At 39.8% G+C, this 21,246-nt stretch overlaps 1 protein-coding gene across 1 annotated transcript in view; it reads left to right on the top strand.

Moving 5' to 3' along the window:
* Nucleotides 1-21,246, top strand: part of LOC113257061 (uncharacterized) — a 232,229-nt gene that overhangs the window by 179,666 nt on the left and 31,317 nt on the right. The window contains exon 7 of the mRNA XM_044385002.3: nt 3,874-3,971. Coding sequence (XP_044240937.1) covers nt 3,874-3,971 — 98 coding nt within the window. The remainder of the gene's footprint in view (nt 1-3,873; nt 3,972-21,246) is intronic.

Below are 21,246 nucleotides of genomic sequence, written 5' to 3'. Positions count from 1 at the left end.
ATGATTAGACCTCCATATTACCTATGAAAGATGGGAGAAATGAGGCACAGCCTAGGTACCTTAGCTTTGGAGAGAATATCTGATGTATCATGTTAAGTTATCCCTCAAAATGTTATTGCCAGTATCACCTGCTCTACTTATTTAAGAGCTTTCCAGTGTATGTGAATTTTTTTTTTCTGAAAGCTGGAATATATGGCAAAGCACTTCATTTTTCCTACATGATAGACAAGGTGGGGGCTAGTAAATGCAAATAAATAAATCAACTCTTTCAAGGCTGCCACTTGGCTTCAATCACTGGGGTGCTGTGCTAACACTGGAAAAATCGATCAGCAAAGAAAGAATGAGAAGCATAAATTTGTTGTCTTTTGAGTCAGATAATCATAGTTTAATTACTATTTACTTCAGTTTAGTGTAGCTTTACTGTTTTTGTGAGCAATGTACATTTCTAGAATGACAGACACATTCAAACATATATGTGTAAGTACATCCTAAAAACAAAAAACAGTAATTATCCAGCTTTTTCTCACTTGGATTAATAGATGCTCTTCCAATCCCTCACTAGGTCAGCAGTAAACAGGGATTAGCTTTCTAGTAGAGCTTTTCATTATGCCTTGGTGAAAAATGGAGTTCCTACAGTCCTGAGAATCTGCTAACACAACTTTTTCCCATATCTGGGCAGATGGGTGGATTTATTTAATAGATACTGTATAAGCATTTTCCGTCTAGCTAAAATACATCTGAGCAAGAAGGCTGAACTTGACTGCGGCATCTGCTTGTCCAGAAAATCCTTTAGCTAGATTCCACTCTGTGACACAGTATGTGTCCTCCCTGCTCCTCACCAGTACGTCCCCTGAACTACCTTCCTGAAGTTCTTTCTGTCTTTCCCTGGTACTAATCACTATGCCCCATCAGGAACCTTGCATGGCCACTAAAATACAGCAGCATAAAGAATACAACATGGTACCTATACTCAACAATAACGTATTGACCCTTTAAAAATTCGGGACATCTGGGTGCCTCAGTCAGTTAAGCGTCTGCCTTCAGCTCAGGTCATGATCGCAGAGTGCCACCACTGAGCCCTTGGTCAGACTCCCTTCTCCCTCTGCCCCTCCCCCCACCTGTGCCCTCTCTGTCTCTCTCAAATAAATAAATAAAATCTTTTTTTTTTTAATTTGTTAAGGGGTAGATCTCATGTATTCTTACCACAATAAAATAGTTTTTAAAAAAAGATTTCTCAGGGCGCCTGGATGGCGCAGTCGTTAAGCATCTGCCTTCGGCTCAGGGTGTGATCCCAGAGTCCTGGGATCGAGCCCCACATCTGGCTCCTCCTCTGTGAACCTGCTTCTTCCTCTCCCACTCCCCCTGCTTGTGTTCCCTCTCTCGCTAGCTGTCTCTATCTCTGTTAAATAAATAAATAAAATCTTTAAAAAAATAAAAAAGATTTCTCTTCCTTAGTACTTCACAGATCAACATAAGGACAAAACGTGTAGAAGATGGGAGAGGGTGCATGCAGCCCCCACACCTAACTAGCAGAAGTCAGAGCTGTGACACTAGTTTTCACAGATTGCTTGATAAATTATCATCATGAAGAAAATGTCACTAAAAGTCAAGATTCAAGAATGGCTGGAATCATTAACATGGACACTTTAGAAGAAAGTGGCTAGTTTTGCATGCCCACGTTTGACAAGGAGATGGGAGCCAGAGTTTATCACTCTCCTAAAATAGAACAACAGGAAGGAGAACACACTGAGCTATGAAGACGATACGTTTTTTAGTGGGTTTCATTTCACGCTAGCTGACACACAAAGTGGAAGTTGTAATTGGGCTCTAACTATGGACTCTGTTAATTTTCCTCTTTAAGTCAGACCAGGAACGTGAAGGATACACATCAGGGTTTTCTATGCTTCTGACTGGATTGCCATCCTGCTGAGAAAAGTTAGGACATTGTATCTTTTATCAGTAGTTATTGCAGTTCACAATTAGTTGTGAAATACCTTTAGTTGATATAGACAAGAGGTAACGTTAAAGGCCACGCCAGAAAAACACTGTGAGATAGCCTTATAAAATGTACTCTATTGTTTACCTAAGGCTTAGTTTTACATTTTTGGAAAAGATATTCAACCTTTTTGCAGTAACACTTTGTGATAATGTCATAGCACCACATTCTGAAAAAGTGGATTTAATGCAATTATTATATTAGGCAAGCCTGGGATACATATTGATTTATGAGAACTATATGAAGCCTATCCTCCAAAGAGCTCCAACATACCCTAATTCAACTCCGAGAATTGCTTTGATAACTCTCTCTTGGGAAAATTAGATGAAAGCTTGCCCTAGGAGTGATTAAGAGATTTATGGGATTTATACACCAACATGAAAGCTCAGGATTTTAGGCTTCTACTAATTGTTTCCAACCCTAGGTCCCAAAACTCTGATTCCACTATTGAGATATCTTAAAAGATATTTCAAAATGTGCTTCCTAAGTCCCCCAATTGTTTAATTCAAACATTACTTCATACACTTTTAGTTATTATTTAAACCCTAACAGACACGCAAACCCACTTGCTCAAAAATGTCAAATACCATATTTTAACACATTACAGAGCATTAATGCCTGATCTCGTGCTCTCTAGTGAAATCATATAGGTACAAATTTCAAAATAATGTTTGCTTTGACAGTTTTTGCATATAGTTGAACTTCTTATAAATGCACCATTAATCTTAAAATATTTATGTGGCTTTGTATACACATCTTTTTTATTAATTATTCGGGGCTGTGCATATCTGTCACATTAAATTACACGTTTTGCATCAGCTTTTGTGTCCTGCCAGTAATTTTTACAACTTGAAAACTATTCATTAAGTCATTCAGGTTGCAATAGCACCGTCCCTCCAACAGCAGACAATATGAGCACTGAAACCAAATCTTAACACACAAAACAAAGTCCATTTTACTATTTTGAAACTTTAAGTAACTGTTTTTTTAAGATTTTATTTATTCATTTGAGAGAGAGAGAGAGTACAAGGGGGGAGGAGGGGCAGAGGGGAGAGGGAGAAGCAGACCCTCCTCTGAGCAGGGAGCCCTGACTCGGGACTCGATCCCAGGACCCTGAGATCATGACCCAAGTCAAAGGCAGACGCTTAACCAACTGAGCCACCCGGGTGCCCCTAGTAGAGACAAGCATTATACAAAAGACTTTTTAATTAAAAAAACGAATAAAAACAACCAAACATCACATTGTAAGTTTTTAAACAATTGCTTCAAAAAAGTGATTATATCTTTTTATCAGCTCCTCTGAAATTTGAGCATTTAGTCTCCTTAATTATGTGAGCAATAGATAATGTTCATGAATAAATGTAGGCAAACATTTGGTGTCCTCTGTGGTGCTTCAGGCTCAATTGCCCTCTACCCTGAGAACGCAAAAGGAGTGATTTAGAAAAGTTTATTTGCTCCCATTTAGTGAGATAGGATTTTCTCCCTATCTCGCAAACAAATGAACAAAAATACAAAAATCATTTGAATGTTACAGATGATAAAAGACAGCACTGTCTAAGACCACAACTCTGGCATTCAAATGATGCCGTTTGTCAAAGCAGCCTGAACATTTTCTCTGGTTTTACAAGTCGATCAAAAACTGTTAGAAATGTGAACTTATCAAATAGGTTAAAACTACTAAAATCCCCATGTTTTGTTTGCTTTATGGACCCAGGTTCTGTAAAAGGTAACGTTTGAAAAATGGATTCCACTGTCACTTAAAAGTTCTGAAAACTGTGGTGTTAATACAGAGATTAAAATCACCAGCTTTTAAGTTACACAATGAAATATACTGCAACGACCGTCCCTAAGTTTTTTGCTGCTTTCTTGTTGTTTAGGCTCTGAAGTCCTGAGATCTCGTTCTCATCTTGAAAACTGCAGCTACCCAAACAGCCCATTTCAGCGTGGTGCTCCAAGCAACAGATACCACAAAAAGGTATTTTTACACTCTCTGATATTTGCCAAGGTTATTTGGTAGGCTTGCATGTTCACACTAGCGTGTCAATGGCCTCTAAATTTCTCCTGACCCACTGCCCATTGTCTGACTGAAGTGTCGTCCTGTTCAGAGTGCTGTCTTAGCTTCAAGATCTGAAGAGCTAGCTTCCCACAGGCATGATTAAGTCAGCCACAGGATTTAGCTACATTTTCTACTCAGGCTTTACCTGAAATAGAATTCTCTATTAAGCAAGAAAGCAGAAGCATGAAGCAGTACTCTCCTTAAACAAGATGCACAATCTGGAGAAAAACTTAGGAAAGATACCAGGTAAGAATGGATATTTTTCTAACTCATCTTCAACAATGTCGCTTATCGCTTGATTTAACCTTGAGTTTCCCTTCAGAGCTTGAGTGAGTTCCTTGCAATCTGATTTTTTTCAGGTTTTTTTAGGGCTTCTTTAAGGAATTAAAATCTTATCCACCATGGTCAGTTATCAAAACCACTATAGTCTTTGTTCTTCTCAGACCATTTATACCATAATCCCATCTCAACTTCAGCTGGCCTCTTTCCATTTAAAATTTATAAAGAAAAAAAAAGCCATCATTTGCTTTCTCAAGTTACTTGCCTTTTTCTCTGCTCCTTCACAGGCCTTTCTGCCAATAGAAAAGGAGAGATTAAAACATCAACTCGCAGGACAATAACGCTAGCTTGCTTGAGGGGTTTCCAAGAATCCCTTTTTAATCGGAATGGAATTTCATTTATTCTACGCTTGCCTGCTGCCCTCCATACACACAGAAATGGTCTTCAGAGTCACAACTTGCCATATTTGAAAGGATCTAGGCCTCTCTTCCCAGAATTTTACTTTTTAAAGAAAGACACATAAAAACAATATAAAAAAGTTTTTAAATGGAGCTTTAAGGCAGTTTCTCCAGCATATCTCATTAATCAAAAAAAATGTATATATATATATATATATCATTCATTTACATAACAGCTAAAACTGGCAGTTTTGCCCCCCTCTGCTTCGTTTCCTATTTCCCTCCTTTGTACCATCTTGGAATTCACAGGGCTCTGGAGCGGCCAGAGGTCAGGATCAATTCACTGAGGCCAGGCAAGGAGAGAAATAAACCCAGAATGCAGAGCCTGGCCAACTTTGAGTAGTATGTACTTCATATTGACCAACTATTTGCCCTAATCATGGATTGACTTACTCAATTCCTGGCCCCAGAGCTCACTGGAGGCTCACCAGATCCCTCACGTCTTATTTAATAGCCCAATGGATGGATCCAGTGAGTTTCAAGAGTGTGACCAACTATTCGGAAGTGGTATGAGAAGCATTAGACCCAAAACCCAGAAGGACTTTACCTTTGCCAAACTAAGCATTGCTTTGAAGGAATTCTGTGGTTAGTAATATTCCTTAAGATAACTTAACAGAATAAGAATTGATAAAATGAATTAGAGTTGCCTAGAAAAGGAAAGGTGATATTAGACTTATTATTTAAATTTTTAAATCAGTAATACAAAATAACGTGATACTAAGTGAGATTCGGAAGAAAATACTACCCTCACCTGTGAGTATCGCCTCTGTATTTCTCAGCCTTCAGATAAGCACTGTTATTGGTTTCTTGCATATACCTCCAAAGTAGCTTCATCCCTATACAAGCAAATAAATATATACCCCTAACTTCCCCCTTTTTATTTACAAGATAGCATAATAAAAACAGTGGTCTACACTTTGCTTTTTTCACTTTATAATACATCTTGGTGTTCTTTCGATATCAATACATAGAGAATTCCCTTATTCTTTCTTTTATAGTATTCCGTTATATGGATCAAACATGATTGGTCCCCACAGAGGAAATTTTTTAATGTTTCCAATATTTTTGCTATTTTAAATGGTATTGCAAATATAGAATCAATTAATTTGTGTGTTTTGATTTAGCTTATGTTGCTTTCATCTCTAAAAATTGTTGATGTAATCACAGGTACTTTTTCTTTTATAACTTTCGATCTCCTATCATAAAGGAATTTTTTCACAGATTGCTCTAGTGCTTTGATGATTTCATGGTTTACATTTATACTTGTGATCCACTTGGAATGTGTCCTATAGATTAGTGTGAGGTATAAATAAAAGTTTCTTACTAGATAGCCATCCAGTCTTAATACAACTAGATTTTTTTTTTTTTAAAGATTTTATTTATTTGACAGAGAGAGAGACAGCCAGCGAGAGAGGGAACACAAGCAGGCAGAGTGGGAGAGGAAGAGGCAGGCTCCCAGCGACGCAGGGAGCCTGATGCGGGGCTCGATCCCAGGACCCTGGGATCAGGCCCTGAGCTGAAGGCAGACGCTTAACGACTGAGCCACCCAGGCGCCCCTACAACTAGATTTTTTAACCAATTTATTGACTAATCTGCAACCACTAACCTAAGTTGACTTCCTTATCATTTGGCATGTGTTTGGGTCTATATCTGTATCTCCTACCCTATTTCATTGGTTCCTCTGTCCACCATAGGGTCTAAATTATTGAAACTTAGGGTATGATTTACCATCTGGTATGGTTAGTTCACCTCTATTTTTTCTTTTTGAGAGTTTTTGATTTGGGGATGTTCATGGTTATTTTGTCATGTGAATTTTGCGTTCAGTTTGTCCAGTAAAAAGAGATTGAAGACTGTTGGTATGTTATTGGTATTATAACATTCAATTTTAAGTTAGCATAGGAAGAATTGGTATCTTTATGATATTGAGTCTTCCTGATCTAGAACATCTTTCCATCAGTTCAAGTCTTTTTTCATATTCTTTGATAGCATTTGAAAGGTTTCTTTATGTAAGTCTTGCATATTGTTTGTTGTCTATCCCCTTTTATCTTTGTCATTGCTGCTGTAAACAAGATCTGTCACGTGTTCTGAATTTTTTTATCTATAGATTTTTCAAATCATAATACATTTGATTATTTTCATGACTAAAAGGGAAAAGAGATAGCCTGCAAGTCATTCTCATTTGTAGTGAAACCAGGCATTCACAATGATGTTTGAGCATGAACATCTGTAAAATCTGAGGTTTTTCAGATTTTTTCAAAACTTGAAAAACGTTTTCAAACTTCACAGAATATATTAAAACCTTAATGGGAAGTCCTTATTTAAGAATTGCTAAAAGGTACTATTTCTGCTTTTGGCTTCATCAATTCTCAGAACTTTCCCAGAACCCAAATCATACCAGTAATATTATACTTTCTGCAGATAAATTTATCTAACCATTGCAAAATTGGCTTTTCTCAGAATTCACTTGCAGCACTTAAGAAATGTGGGGGGGTTTTTTATTTTAATATTTATTTTTATATAAAATCTTCAAGGTACAGGTTATATTCTTAGTAAAAGTAAACTCTAGACCCATAATTTAAGTTACACTATTTCCTGGCTCCAACCTACTTTTTCGTCCTTCAGGCCCCAAATTTGATTAGCCACTATTTCTTCCAAACTCTCGTACTTTCCCATGTTCAGATCTCTATGCCCTCAAATCTTCAGCTCCATCAAAATTCTACTCAAAACTTAAGGCCTAACTAGAAACCCAAGGTGTCACCTCTAATAGTTTTAATTATATAGTTCTTCCATAATTGTTCTTCTAACATTCAGTTTTAGAAAAACTTACCTATTTATTTATTTATTTATTTTATTTTTAATTGACATATAGCACTGTGCAAGTTTAAGGAGTATGACATGTTCATTTGATACACTTACATATTACAAAATCATCACTCCTCAAGTGTTGGCTAAGACCATCCATCACCTTACATAACTACCATTTTTTTTGTAGTGAGAACATTTCAGATCTATTTTCTTAGCCCCTTCCAAGTATATAATACGATACTGTTGTATATAATCATGATGCTATACATTAGATCCCAAAATGGATTCATCTCTAAATAAAGGTTTTCATCTTTTGGCCAGTGTCTCCCCATTTCCATTGCCCTCACCTCATACACTGGTTAACCATTAGTTTACTCTCTCTTTCTCTGAGTTCAGCTTTTTCAGATTTCACATATAAGTGATATTATACACCATTTGTCTTTCTTTGAATTACTTCACTTAGCACAGTGCCCTTATGGTCCACCCACGTTGTCAAAAATGGCAGGATTTCCTTCTTTCTCATAGCTTTCCTTCTTTCTCTCCACTATATATACATATCACATCTTCTTCATCCATTCATTAACTGATGGACCCTTAGGTTGTTTCCATATCTTGGTTCTTGCAAATAATGCTGCAGTGAACATGGGAGTGCAGATATCTGTTCAAGATCCTGATTTCATTTCCTTTGGATATATGTACAGAAGTGGGATTACTGGACCACATGATAGTTCTATTTTTTATTTTTTAAAGAATCTCCGTACATACATTTTTTCATAGTGACTGCACCAATTTGCATTCCCCCAACAGTGCTCAGGGGTTCCTTTCTCTTGTCATTATTGCCAGCACATGTTATCTCTTGTCTTTTGATGACAGCCCTTCAATAGGTATAAGGTGATATCTCTTTGTGGTTTTGATCTCCCATGACAGTTCTAATTAGAACTGATCACCCCAGCCCTCCTCTGAATGTCCATGACACTTTTTATCTGTAGGTGTCTGTGATAGCATAATGACCCCAATGATATCCAAACCCTAATCCGTGGAACCTACAAGGATGTTATGTTACATGACAAAGAGACTTTTAGAAGTAACTAAGATTAGAAACCTTAAGACAGAGAGTACCCTGTGTTACCCAGGTGAGCCCAATCTAATCCCATGAGCCCTTAAAAGCAGAGAACTTTCTGTAACTAGAGTCAGAGAAATGTGGCAAAAAGAGAAGAGAGAGATGGGAAGTATGAAAAGGATTCTAGCCATGTTTACTGGTTTAAAGATGGAAGCAGAAATGTGAAAAACATGAGAAGTAAATGAGTTTTGCAAACAACCAATGAGCTTGTAAGAAGACCCTGCATCCCAGCTGACTGACACCTGGATTCTGCCTAGATGTTAACTTCTGCCTCAGATTCATAAAGTACACAAAACCCTGATCTAAACAGCACCGGGGGACATTCAGATTGTTATAACGGAATTTGGTTTAAGTGAAGAAATTACTAGAAGTCCTGGAGAGAATTGGAGATAAAGCAGATGCTCAGATTCTTTGTAGAAACTAACAAGTGAGACAAATGAAGGATGTATTGACAGACAAGAAGGAGAAAATACAGTGGGTTAATGGTGATGGTGTCACTAGAGATAGAAACCATTAAAGAAGCATGTATTATCTCCTCCAAAGAGCTGATGAGATGTGTGTATGTGTGTATGCATGTGTGTGTTTACCATGGTGTGGGTATTCTGGGGTAGTTCTCTCCTGACTAAGGCAATTGGGACATCTGTGGTACAGGAGGGTAAAGGGAATTGACAGTTCAGTGCTTGATTGTAGAAGAGAAGAGCAGTAATGAACGCAAGCAAGATCAATTCACCCTTTCTTCCCATTTATAAGACACTGAGACTGTAATCAATCACTATTTTTAGAGAAAGTAATGATTACATGAACATGAATCAGCAGAAAGCTCATGGTATACAGAATTGTTCATCACAGAAGTTATTGTAACCAGAGCAACATATTGTCCTCATGATAGATCATAAGAAAAATTGCTCATTTCCATTGACTTTTTTTTTTTTTTTGCTGTGACGTGATATTACTTATATTTTGCAAGATGACACAAATGGTATCTTAGTGAGCTTTTTTGGAAAGAGTTCTTCATTGATTAAAAAATGCAAAGCTTTCTCCGGATGATTCTAAACTGTGCTATATTTCCTTTGGCAAAATTTTGTCGCTATAAATCTGGCCTTCAGATATTTTGGGGAACATCAGCATCATGTGAGAAATCACTGTATCTCTATACGGTCCACGAACCCCTGAAATTAGATGCAGTATTTGGGAGGATAAGTGCATATTTCTAAAAAGAGAGGTCATAATTGTCCAGATGTTCAAAAGGCTCTGGACTAAAAAGAAAAAAGAAAAGAAAAAAAAGAAGAGGAAAAGAAAATTAAGAAAGCCTGTTCTGAAGCTTTGGATGATTCTTTTTTCACTGGACATAAGAGGTCTCTCTCTCTCTCTTTTTCTTTTTCCCAGTTGAAACTGCACAGTGGGTCCTTGTAATCTTCTACTGATCTCCCGTAGGGCTTCAGATTCATGTGAGTGGGTGCTTATGCTTGACTCTGTGGCAAGAGAGACTCAATAAAATAAATACACACAGTTTTAAAGGACCAAAGAATTAAGGCATCTTCCCTGTTGGCTTTTAAACTTCTAGCACACTTTCCACAATGATGGTCTTTCAACTTTTGTTTGACTGGCGCATGTAATTCATACTAAGCACATTCCCACCCCATGAGTGAGAATCACCGTAAACAAGTACCTAATTACAGCCATGATAATAGAGTGGCTCTTGGACAAGAGAGAAACCTGTGCTTGAATGCCTCAGTGGTGCCCCACGACTCCCAGCATGAATCCAAACCCCTTCAACTAATTTTGTGACCTAATCCTAATGTAAATCTACAGGTTTATCTGTAACAGCATTAGCCTAGGCGCTACTGACATTGGGACAAGCGTGTTCTTTGTTGTAGGGGGCTGTCCTGTACATTAGAAGATGGGTAGAAGCATCTACTCACCTCTACTCCCTAGATGCCAGTAAGCCTCCATGCACACTCAGCTGTGGCAGCCAGAAGTATCTCCAGACAGTGACAAATGTCCCTGGGCCCGAACTCATCCCTGATTGAGAATCACCAATTTTTAGTCTTTTACACCCTCAAACTTGACTCACACCATCAGCAACTTTTCTTTCAGTTCTCTCAGTTTCAGAAGTGCGCTGTTTTTCTCCTTTGTATTTTCTATGTATCTCTATGTATGTAGTGTGTGTGTGTGTGTGTGTGTGTGTGTGTGTGTGTGTGTGTGTATTTTCTACACCCTGCATGTGTGAAGTCCCTTCCCCTTCTGTGTGCCCGGCAGACTCCATCTTCTTAGAAGTCTGGGTGAGGGAGCTACAGTTTCCACTAGCATTTCTCCTGAAATAGTTAAACATTTGCTTTTCTCTCTAGCCTATTAAACCGTTTTTTGCAAGAGGTTAAGGATCATTATTGAGTTTATGGAGTGTGTCCCATTACCTGGTGCATATTCAGTATGTAATCGTTATTGAATAAACTAATATCTGAGCCTAAACAAACATTAGTCAACACTATTGTAGTGTTACTTTAAAAAAAAAAAAAGTACATTCCCTTGTACAGTTATTAAGCATCAAGATTTCAAAAATAACCTTGGAGAAAATCTGGTACAACATGTGTCAAACACAAATCACTGTTTCAACTTAATTCTTTCCATGCTTTTGACCTTTATAAATCGTCTTAGCTTAATTCATTTTATATTTAAAACCTATATTTTATCACAATTTGGCAGATTTTTGTTTGCTGTCTATTAGCACGGTAAAGGTCACATCGTTAGATGAAGCCTGGTGGCAGAAAAAACACAGTAATTTGCCAATGGGAAACACATGAAAAGTGACTTCATTTTTTATGTTGTCCTACAGCTTGTACCTTGGGGTTGATTTGAAATGTTATTATTCAAAATTGAAAACTGTGTTTGAAATGAATTCTGGAAAGTACACAAAAGAGAAAAATCACTTAGAAGTTCCAACCTAAAACCATGGTTATTTTGCACAATTAAATAGTAGCAAGATGCTTGAAATATCTTGGCTGGCAAGGGATTTAAAAAGCTGCTAAGTAAAAGCTATTTAAGTAGGTACAGACACCCCGAGCTTTGTTTTTCACTTTGTTTCTTATTGATAAAGGTTTTTTTCTACTGATAAAAGAAAATAAATTCCAACAGTACTTATATGGCAGATAATTATTTGATGTGCACCAAATTGGACACAGACTGCAGCCCATTCCTGAGAGCGTTGTATGGTACACAGGACAAGGTTTACGGTAATTATCTAGACCCTGTTTCTCACTTCAAGGACTTCTCTATAACACAAAGCAAGGTAACCTGTCAAAATGATTTACTGAGGGTCTGCTTTATGCAAGCACTAGAGGAGATAAGACATAACCAAAGCACAGCAGTGACTTGGAGGAACTACCAGTCTGGGGAGGGATAAAAGACATGTACACAGAGGATGATAATTGGGGGGGGGGGGCGGGCGGTAGGAAAGCCCCATGTCTTAAAGATAAACAGAATGCTACATGAATTTGAAGACAAGAGAGATAACATCACTGTGTCTGTGTGTGTGTGTGTGTGTTTCTGTGTGTCTGTGTGTGTCTGTGTGTCTGTGTATGTTTGTAATGGGGTGTCTCAGAATCCAGAACATTCTAGATAGATTAAATAACATGTTTAAAGCAGCATTTATATTAGACATATTTTGATAACAGTGAACAGATGGATGTATTTGGAGGTAGAGACTAGACCATTTGGTGCCTTACATGTCACCATGAAGAATATATCCTCACCTTGGTTGACAAAAGCCACATTTCAACAATTTGTCTCTACCCCCCAGCACTGAGTAAAATGCTTATCATTCAGTAATTGGTGGTGTTGTTGACAGCAGTGTTAGTGTGGGTGAAAGAAGGAAGGGAAGAAGGAGGGGAGGGAAAGAGGTATTCACTAACAGGGAGCCACTAGAGACGTTTACCTCAGAATACTAAAACTTAAGCTGTATTGAATAAACCATCTGACAGAGGGCATAGAATAGTCTGTGAGGAAAGAGTTATATGAACAGACACCACTGAAACCACATAGATGAGAGAAAGTGAGGACCTGACTCTGGGTGACCATGGATAAAAAAGAAGAGATTGAGGAGAGATATATTTCATATGGATGATTTCAGGAACTGATAATTTGGCTGAATTAGGTGTAAGCAAGAAAAACTGGATACCACTCTGAGTGAGGTTCATAACTGAACAACCCAGCAATTAGGCAACCCATTTGTAGAAATGAAGAAAGAAAACCAAGAGGTCAGTGTTTGAAAGATTGAACTGACAAGTGCTTGCAAGTGAATATTGTGGAGATATCTGGCTTTTGAGCTCAGGAGAGGGGCCACAGGTAAGGTTATATCTCTGAGAGCCTCTGGAGGCAGGAGAAAATAGAGAAGTGGAGTGGACAGGAGGGATTACTGAGGAGGAAAAAGGAGATACCACTGACACAGGACATTTGGTTAGACCTATGTTTAGAATATCAAAGTGATAAAGAGAAAACAAACTGAGATTGTATTCTGTGAGAAAATTCAAGGCAGGAGATTTCGAAGAGAATGTAGGGGAACTATAAGTCCTCACTGCTTAAGGTGGGCTACACATAGTGACTTGCTTCCACAGAAGAGAGTATGAGAAGGTGAAAAAGAAGGAACTTTACAGTGGAAAGACCTGGCAAACACTACCTCAGCCAGGTGACCAAGTCGACCTCAACAGCCATAAATCATGTGGATAACATGTACCCTTACCATGACATGATGAAAACAGCACTTCACCACTGTGGTATTCTTCCCTGAAACTCATAATCCCAGTCTAATCATGAGGAAAATACCATACAAACTCAAATTGAAGAACATTCTACAAAATATCTGACCAGTACTCCTCAAAACTGAGTCATCAAAAAAACAAGATAAATATGAGAAGCCATCAAAGATAAGAGCAGCCTGAGGAGAGATGACAAGTAAATTTTTTTTTATGATATTCCAGATGGGTTCCTGGAACAGAAAAAAAGATGTTAGGAAAAACTAAGGAAATCTACATATCATATAGAATTTAGTTAATAATAATATATCAATAATGATTCATAAATTGTAACACATATACCACACAAATGTTAACAATAGGGGAACTGGCTAAGGTATTTATGGAACCCACTGCACTATATTCTCAATTTCCTATAATTCTAAAACTGTTCTAAAAATAAAGTCTTTTCTTTTAAAGGGAGAGCAATTGTACATTGAGCAATCCACTTTATCAAATGCTGCAGAAACACTGAGAAGGAAGTCAAAGGATGGACCTCTAGGATATACATGTGTAAGTTAAATTCCAAGGAGAGACTTCAGTGTGTGGTGGGCAGGGACTTCAGTTTACAGAGAATGAAGTGGTGAGTGGGTGGTAGGCATGGAAGCAGTAAGAGGGATAATGGTGAAGAAGGACTGCCCTAAAGAATCCAGGAGCTGACTCCAGAGAAGCTTGAGAGCATTTACGGGGGGAGGGGGAGGAACCAAGCAAAGGAGGAAGACTGAAAGTGCAGGTGAAAGACAGCATAAATGGTCTATATTAGCTTCCTCTGTTGTAACAAGTTACCATAACCTTGGTTGCTGAAACAACACAAATTTATTCTCTTACATTTCTGGAGGTTGGAAGTCTGAAATCAATTTCAGTGGGCTAAAATCCAGGTGTCACTTGGCCTATATTCCTTCTGGAGGCTCTAGGTAAGAGTCTGCTTCCTTGACATTTAAAGCTTCTAAAGTCTACCTGCATTCCTTGGCTTGTGGCCCCTTCCTCCATCCGCAAAGCCAGCAGAGTAGTATTTTTTCTCCTCTGATCTCTGCTTCTATCTTCTCTTTCTCATTCTGTGTCTCTTTTCTCTTTTCTATGTAAGGATCGTTGTGATTACATAGCACCCACCTGGATGATCCAGGATCATCCCCCCATCTCAAGATCCTCAATTCAGTCACATCTGCAAAGCCCTCTTACCATGAAAGATAACACTTTCATGGGCTCTGGGGGTTAAGGTATAGACATCTTGGAGATACCACTATTGAATCTATGGCAGGATACCAGCTGGGCCTTGAAGGAGGTCTAGGAGGTGGGATAAGAAGATGGAAGGGTCTATTTTAACCAAGAGAAGCTGAGTACAGTAGAAGTGGTGACTGCTACATTTGGGGAAATGAAGGAACTGAGAAACCATAAGATTCTATTTATTTTTATTTCTTTATTTTTATTTTTATTTTTTTTTAGAGAGAGAGTGTGCATGTGGGACAGGCAAGGGGAAAAGGGAGAGTGAGAGAGAGAAAATCCTAAGCAGATTCCACACCCAGCATGGAGCCTGACATGGGGCTCGATCTCACAACCCTGAGATCATGATCTGAGCCAAAATCGAGAGTTGTATTGCCCTATGATGAGCAATGATGAATATCTTTTCATGAGTCTATATGCCGTCTTCACGTCTTCTTTGGAAAAACGTTTATTCCTGTCTTCTGTGCATATTTTAATTAGATTATTTCTTTTTTGGGCGTTGAGTTTTCTAAGTTTATAAGTTAATTTGTATATCTTGTTTTTAAATATGTTCTCATCAGATCAGTTGAGTCTTCTGCCCCAGTGGCAACACCATTCCCCACTTTCTAGCATTCTTCAACTTGGGGTCAGCAGGAGGTTAGGATGGCTTCCTATGTCACACATCCTCCAGTGAGTCACTGTTTCTTTCTCCCTTCCTTCTTTTCTTCCTTCCTTTCTTTCTGTAACCAACTTGGTTAGCACAGGCAAAGCTGATCACTGCTTCTCTTCTCTCCCACTTACCCCTTGTATTTTTAGGCATTTGGTCCAGAGTAAATATAGATGGCAAGGTCGTGCATTTCCTCCTCCACCCCTTCCTCCTAATCTACTCTGCAGTGAGGTTCCCATAGCTAGGTTTATGCCCTACCCACAAGAAAATCACCATTCATTTAGAGGACCTTTCAGGCTAATTTTACTTTCTTTAGGAAAAAAATAAAGTTATATCCAGCTGATTTTAGCATGAGGTATTACTTTGATTCCACATTTTCACATCTACCTGGGAACAATTTGAAGCTCGCCCTTTAAATTAGAGACAAAGTTGAATATTAATGGTATATCACATCTGTTCAGCCATTCCACTTCCAAGTGTTCTCCGCTAAGCACATCCACAGTCAGCAGTTTTGGATACTCTGTTTTCTCTTTGAATGTGTTGAATCCCTTCCTTTAAGGGTCAGCCCTGCTAGATTGGATACTGTTTATAACCCCTGCCAGGGAGCTCCTCCAATCTGAGAGTCAGCAGGCCATTTTGGTAGGAAGCTGGATTGGAATGAGAGCTAACAGTTCTTTGTTAGTTGGATTAACAACTTTATTCTATGTATTTTTCCGTGCATCTGTGTCCTGGAGTTAACACACTGACAAGCCCCACTTGGCCTCACCTTTCCTAGGAAGATGAGGCCCAGAAGAACATATTCCCCAGTGCATGGTGGCAGCACAGTTCTCTAGTCCTGACACTACTTATGATTCACGCTGGAGTAAAGGGGACCTGGTGTCTTTCCTATAGCCACTAACCCCATGGTAGATTTTCCTGATGTTTTAAATTTCCAGGATAAAATTAAAACTCTACCTGTGTTAGAATGAAGCAAACTGATTATTTACAAAGGACTGGGCATGAAACAAGCATCAGGCTTCCCCTCCATGACACTAAATGCTAGAAGATAATGGAAAAAAGCCTACAGAGTTCTAAGAGTAAAGGATTGTGAACGTCTACAATCAGGGGTCGAGGTAAAATAAAAATACAAAACATAAAAACCTTTTCTGATACACACAGATTCAAAAAGCATACTACCCATGAACCTTTATGAACATATCACTTGAAGATATTCTGATAAAACACAACATAATATAGGAAAAAAGAAGAAAAAGGTAGCTTTCTGATGAAAATGATATGTAAGCCATGTGCACATTTATCCTCACCACCCTCAGCCTGCACTAAATGATGGTTTAAAAAAATTTTATGTGTATGTACACATACACAAAACACTATCACACACATGTGCCACAAACACACAAGAACAAAGAAAATGGGATTGGGAACACAGGAAATTGGACTTATGACTTACCGATGTTAGGACCGAATGCTGGAAAGCAATGGCTTCCATTAGTGGGGGAAATTATTTTCAATCTAGAATTTTGTCCTCAGAATTTATCCGTCACATGTCAAGTAAAATGAGCACATCTGCTGATAAACAAGGATTTAATAAAATTTACCTCCAAATGTTCTTTCTTAGAAACTACTAGAGAATGGGTTTATATAACATGGAGTAGAGGTCAAGAAAGAAGAAAGAGTAAACCCAACACAGGAGAGTAGGAAAGTGTTGTACGATGACAACGTGAAGTAGGCTCTGGGGGTGGAAGCGTGGAAAACGCGGTGGTACTGGGTTGAGGGCTCCAGGTAAAGAGGGGGTGGGAGTGGGGGAAAGGTGATCGGAAAGACATTTAGGAAAAAAAACAAGAATGTGTATTTGAATTGGGGTAATATTTTTCCTTTTGCCATTCAAGAGGGTTTTCCTGGCCCTGAGGGGTTAACTCTCTCCTACATGTGGTTGGGATTTTTTAGAGAAAGACGGGAGAGACAAAGAATAAAGCAATACTCAGTGTATGACATGCAAAATAGGATTATGAGGCAAGAAAATAATCTTGTAAACCCAGCTTCTTCTTTGAGGCAGAGTCCCCCATTCCTATACCATTCACACTCACATAACCAAGTGCCAGTCTTATTCCCTGGCATACAGAGGTTTCTGTAAGACAGGACACTAGGGACAGAGAGAGAGCCATGAGGAGTGCACAGAAGGACAAGAGCTGAATGGTCAGGATGAGTGTGTTGTTGCTTCCCTCGCACAGAGGGGATGAGACCGATGTGGTAGCAACAGCATGGGCAGAGCTCCTGCCTCATCTTAATTTAGAACTCTGGACAAGAGCATCCCCTGGGCTGCCCCCACACCAACCTGGGGCATGGCCATACTGATTTGGTAGGATGGCCTGGTCAGGCAGGGATAAAACTGGGTGTGTTTATCTGAGACAGTGAGGGCTCCTACAAGGGAATTTTTAAGCTTACTGGACCTCACTTAGCTGTAAATAAAAGTGGACATTTTATTAATTTCCTCCCACTCCCCAGTGAGTGGGGACCCAGAAAGATGGCCTGCTTAGGTATATCCAAAATAATTAAATTATTATTCCCCATATATGAGTTACAAATTTTTTTAAAGATTTTATTTATATATTTGAGAGAAAGAGAGAGCACAAGCAGGGGGAGAGGCAGAGGGAGAGGGAGAAGCAGACTCCCTGCTAAGCAGGGAGCCCAATGCGGGACTCAATCCCAGGACCCTGGGATCATGACCTGAGCAGAAGGCAGACACTTAACTGACTGAGCCACCCAGGCGCCCTCTAAGTTATGGTGTTAAAGTTTTGTAGTCTGCTTCATGATGCTCACAGATCCTTTAGTTTCCAAGATGGGCTCCTACATGTGATTTTAAAAATAGTAGTTCCCTTCTTCTTTTCCATCTTTGTTAATTTCATTTTTTCCTCACCCTCCTTTACCACATACAACGGGATAAAATAGATGAACTTGGTGCGATTGTCCACAGTTTGAACAGAAAGGAAATCTAAATTCTCCAAAGAGATTTGGTAAGCATTTGGGAAAAGCATATGAAAACTCGACACCGATAAATATTCCACACCCAGCTCTCTTTTCAGTCAGGAGGCAGTATTTCCACCCGAGCTCTCATGCTCCAAAACAAAAGACAATACTCTTCCTAAAATCTGGTAAAACAGAGTTCAAGTGTAGCACAACAAGCAATGATCTCATTATGTATATTGCACATGTGTAAGAAAAGGCACCAGATATTTCCATCTGTCCATCTTTATCCGCAGAAAATTGATTTCACAACTCTTCCGGATGTTTCAATGCCAAACCCCATATAAAAATGTTTGCCAATCACCCCTAAGCCTGAAAAATGTATCTTTCCAAACAATGGGGAAATGTGGAGTCAGAAAGTCCCAGAGAGGAGAAATAAACCAGTGGTGGGGAGAAGAGGGACGGTCACCAGCATTCATCACGTAGGTGAGGGATTCCCAGCTGTAGGCTCCTGGCTCTGTGCTCAGTGTACAATCGAGATTAAATACACACAGTACAGCCCTCAGGAGCTTCAGATCCAGCCAGGGATAGGGGAGGACAGGAGTGCCAAGGGAAGGCACGGGGTTAAGGGACAGTCAGGCAGTCATTAAAAAACAGAGACAAATTCCTTTGAGCCATACTGGTTAGGGAGTGAGGGGCTCAGATTCATTAAGTTGTCTGGTTATTCCATATGAATAAACAAGTTTCCAGAGTCCGCCTTTAAAACCTAACACCTAACGAGGAGCTCACGAACAAGAGTGTTTGTTGGGTTTCATTTCAGAAGTGTTTGTCAAGCTGAACACCCGGCTCTCATTCCAGCATGCGGCCCCTTTCCTTTCTCACGGCTGCGTTCCTGGGTTTCTCGGGACCTCTCTGTTCTTGGCTCCTTAGAAAGCCTCTCTTCCCTTTCCCGTGCCTCACGTGGGGCCTCTGAGGCTTGGCTTTTCCCCCTGCGCCCCTCTCACAATCCAGGCTCCGTGCAGGAGCCCGAGCTGATCAGGGTTTGGACAGCTGCCAAATCCACATCTTCGCTTGACCTCTCACCTTCATTCCGTTTCCTGCCTCCACGCCCATCCTGGCTCCTTGTCTGCACAGCGATCTATACATAGTTATATCCCACGGTCTCTTGCACCGCGGCTCATCCAAAAGTGAGCTCACCCTCTTCACATCCCACGCCGGCTTCCTTTCCAACTGTCTGTGGTCCTAACACCTCCAACATTCTGGTTGTGCATATAACCATTGGGGCCACCTTCCTGGGTCCCCCTTCCCTGGGGACTGGGAAGAGCTTGACGCGTCCGACTTTCACATACAGCTACACTGGATCCCACAACTCTAACAATTCCCTTTCAGTTTGTTTGTTTCTTCAACAGTAAAAACAGAGGCAGTGACAGAGGGCTGCAGTACCGGGAGTGGGATCCAAAAAGATAACCTATAAAAGCATTTTGAAAAATAGAAAGTATCGTGCAGGAATAAGATGATAGCTGGTGGTTCATAAACGTTAAAATATTTTCCACGTGGGAGGCTGTTGTCATATACAAGTATGACAAATAGGGTACGCAGGCTTAAAATATAGAGTTCGTCATGCTGAACGACAAATCAAACTTGTACAGCTCAGTACCCAATAAAATGTGGGTAGTACTTTATTTTTGAAACAGTGAAATGTAGGTTTTAAATGTAGGTTTTAAAATCATATCTCTTAGAAACTTTCGAGAAAGATATACATATACAGATGTACCTATTTTGCCATATATCACATTTACGTATGACCGTCAAAGTATAAAACCACATGCCAAATTGCCTTCCTCTTTTCCTACCCCCAGCTATGTAGTCAGGCTTTATAAACTATGGACTACAGTTGTCCCAGGACTAAAGCCCCGGGCACGTGCTGTACAACCTGGTGTTGAGATCTAGAAACCATGAATGAAATCCAGGACTCCGGGCAGGACTGGGGGCCGGGTCTAGGTGGTGGGCACCATCTCCCTAACCTCTCTGCTGCGACACTACTCCATGAAAGGACGCAGGTCCTCCCCACCTTCACGGTTATGACATACTCTGATTAGCTCATCCATTCTGCGTCCAGTGACTCCTGCCATCACCACACCCACTGCATACTTTAGAAAACACAGGATCTTCGAGTACTTATCACAAACCAGATGTTTTGGTCAGGAGCGGGAACCAGATTTGGCTCTCAGTTGAATTTCATCCGACCCGTGGGGCAAACTAGCAAGAAGTTGCAAAAACTTCCCATTTCACATCATGCTCTTGCATACATGTGAGAGGCCACAAAAAGTGTGTCATTTTCCCTTTGTTGTCTTTCACTCTGCTTCTGTTTCTAGGGATTTGTTTTTCCATCATTCCAGACCCTACCTGTAGGTTTCTGCATGTCCCTTATCTCCGTAGTTTGCATTACTTTAGGGAGAAGGGGGGGGGGTACTGCAGAACTCTCAACCGGGCACAGTCTAGAAACAGGATAGGTTATGACTTTTTGCACAGGTATTTCTCATATCCTATTTTTATTGGAAAGGTACTGAGTGTTCTGATTTTTTTTTTTTTTTTTTTTTTTAAACTTGGTGGCTCCAGGACCTGCCCATCTCAGAATCTTCCTGCCTCCAGGCTTCCTGGGCGAAGTGCCCACGCCCTTGCCCACTCACAGGCACTCATACCTCCAGCCTGCATCTCAATGCACAGCAGTGTGATTTCTGTCCCCAGCACCCTGCTGAATCTGGTCTGTCATTTTCAAGCTTTAAACTGCCAGATCCAGGAGCTCTTTTCAGCCTGCATTTCCCTTACACTCTCTGGATCTCGTTCTTGATATTCTCTCCTGCAGAACTACTCCTTCATGGGTCCCCTTTCTTTTGCCCCTCCAACTGCATTT

The sequence above is a fragment of the Ursus arctos genome, unplaced genomic scaffold (assembly GCF_023065955.2).
Source record: "Ursus arctos isolate Adak ecotype North America unplaced genomic scaffold, UrsArc2.0 scaffold_14, whole genome shotgun sequence".
NCBI lineage: Eukaryota > Metazoa > Chordata > Mammalia > Carnivora > Ursidae > Ursus > Ursus arctos.
This window is presented reverse-complemented; position numbering and strand designations above follow the sequence as displayed.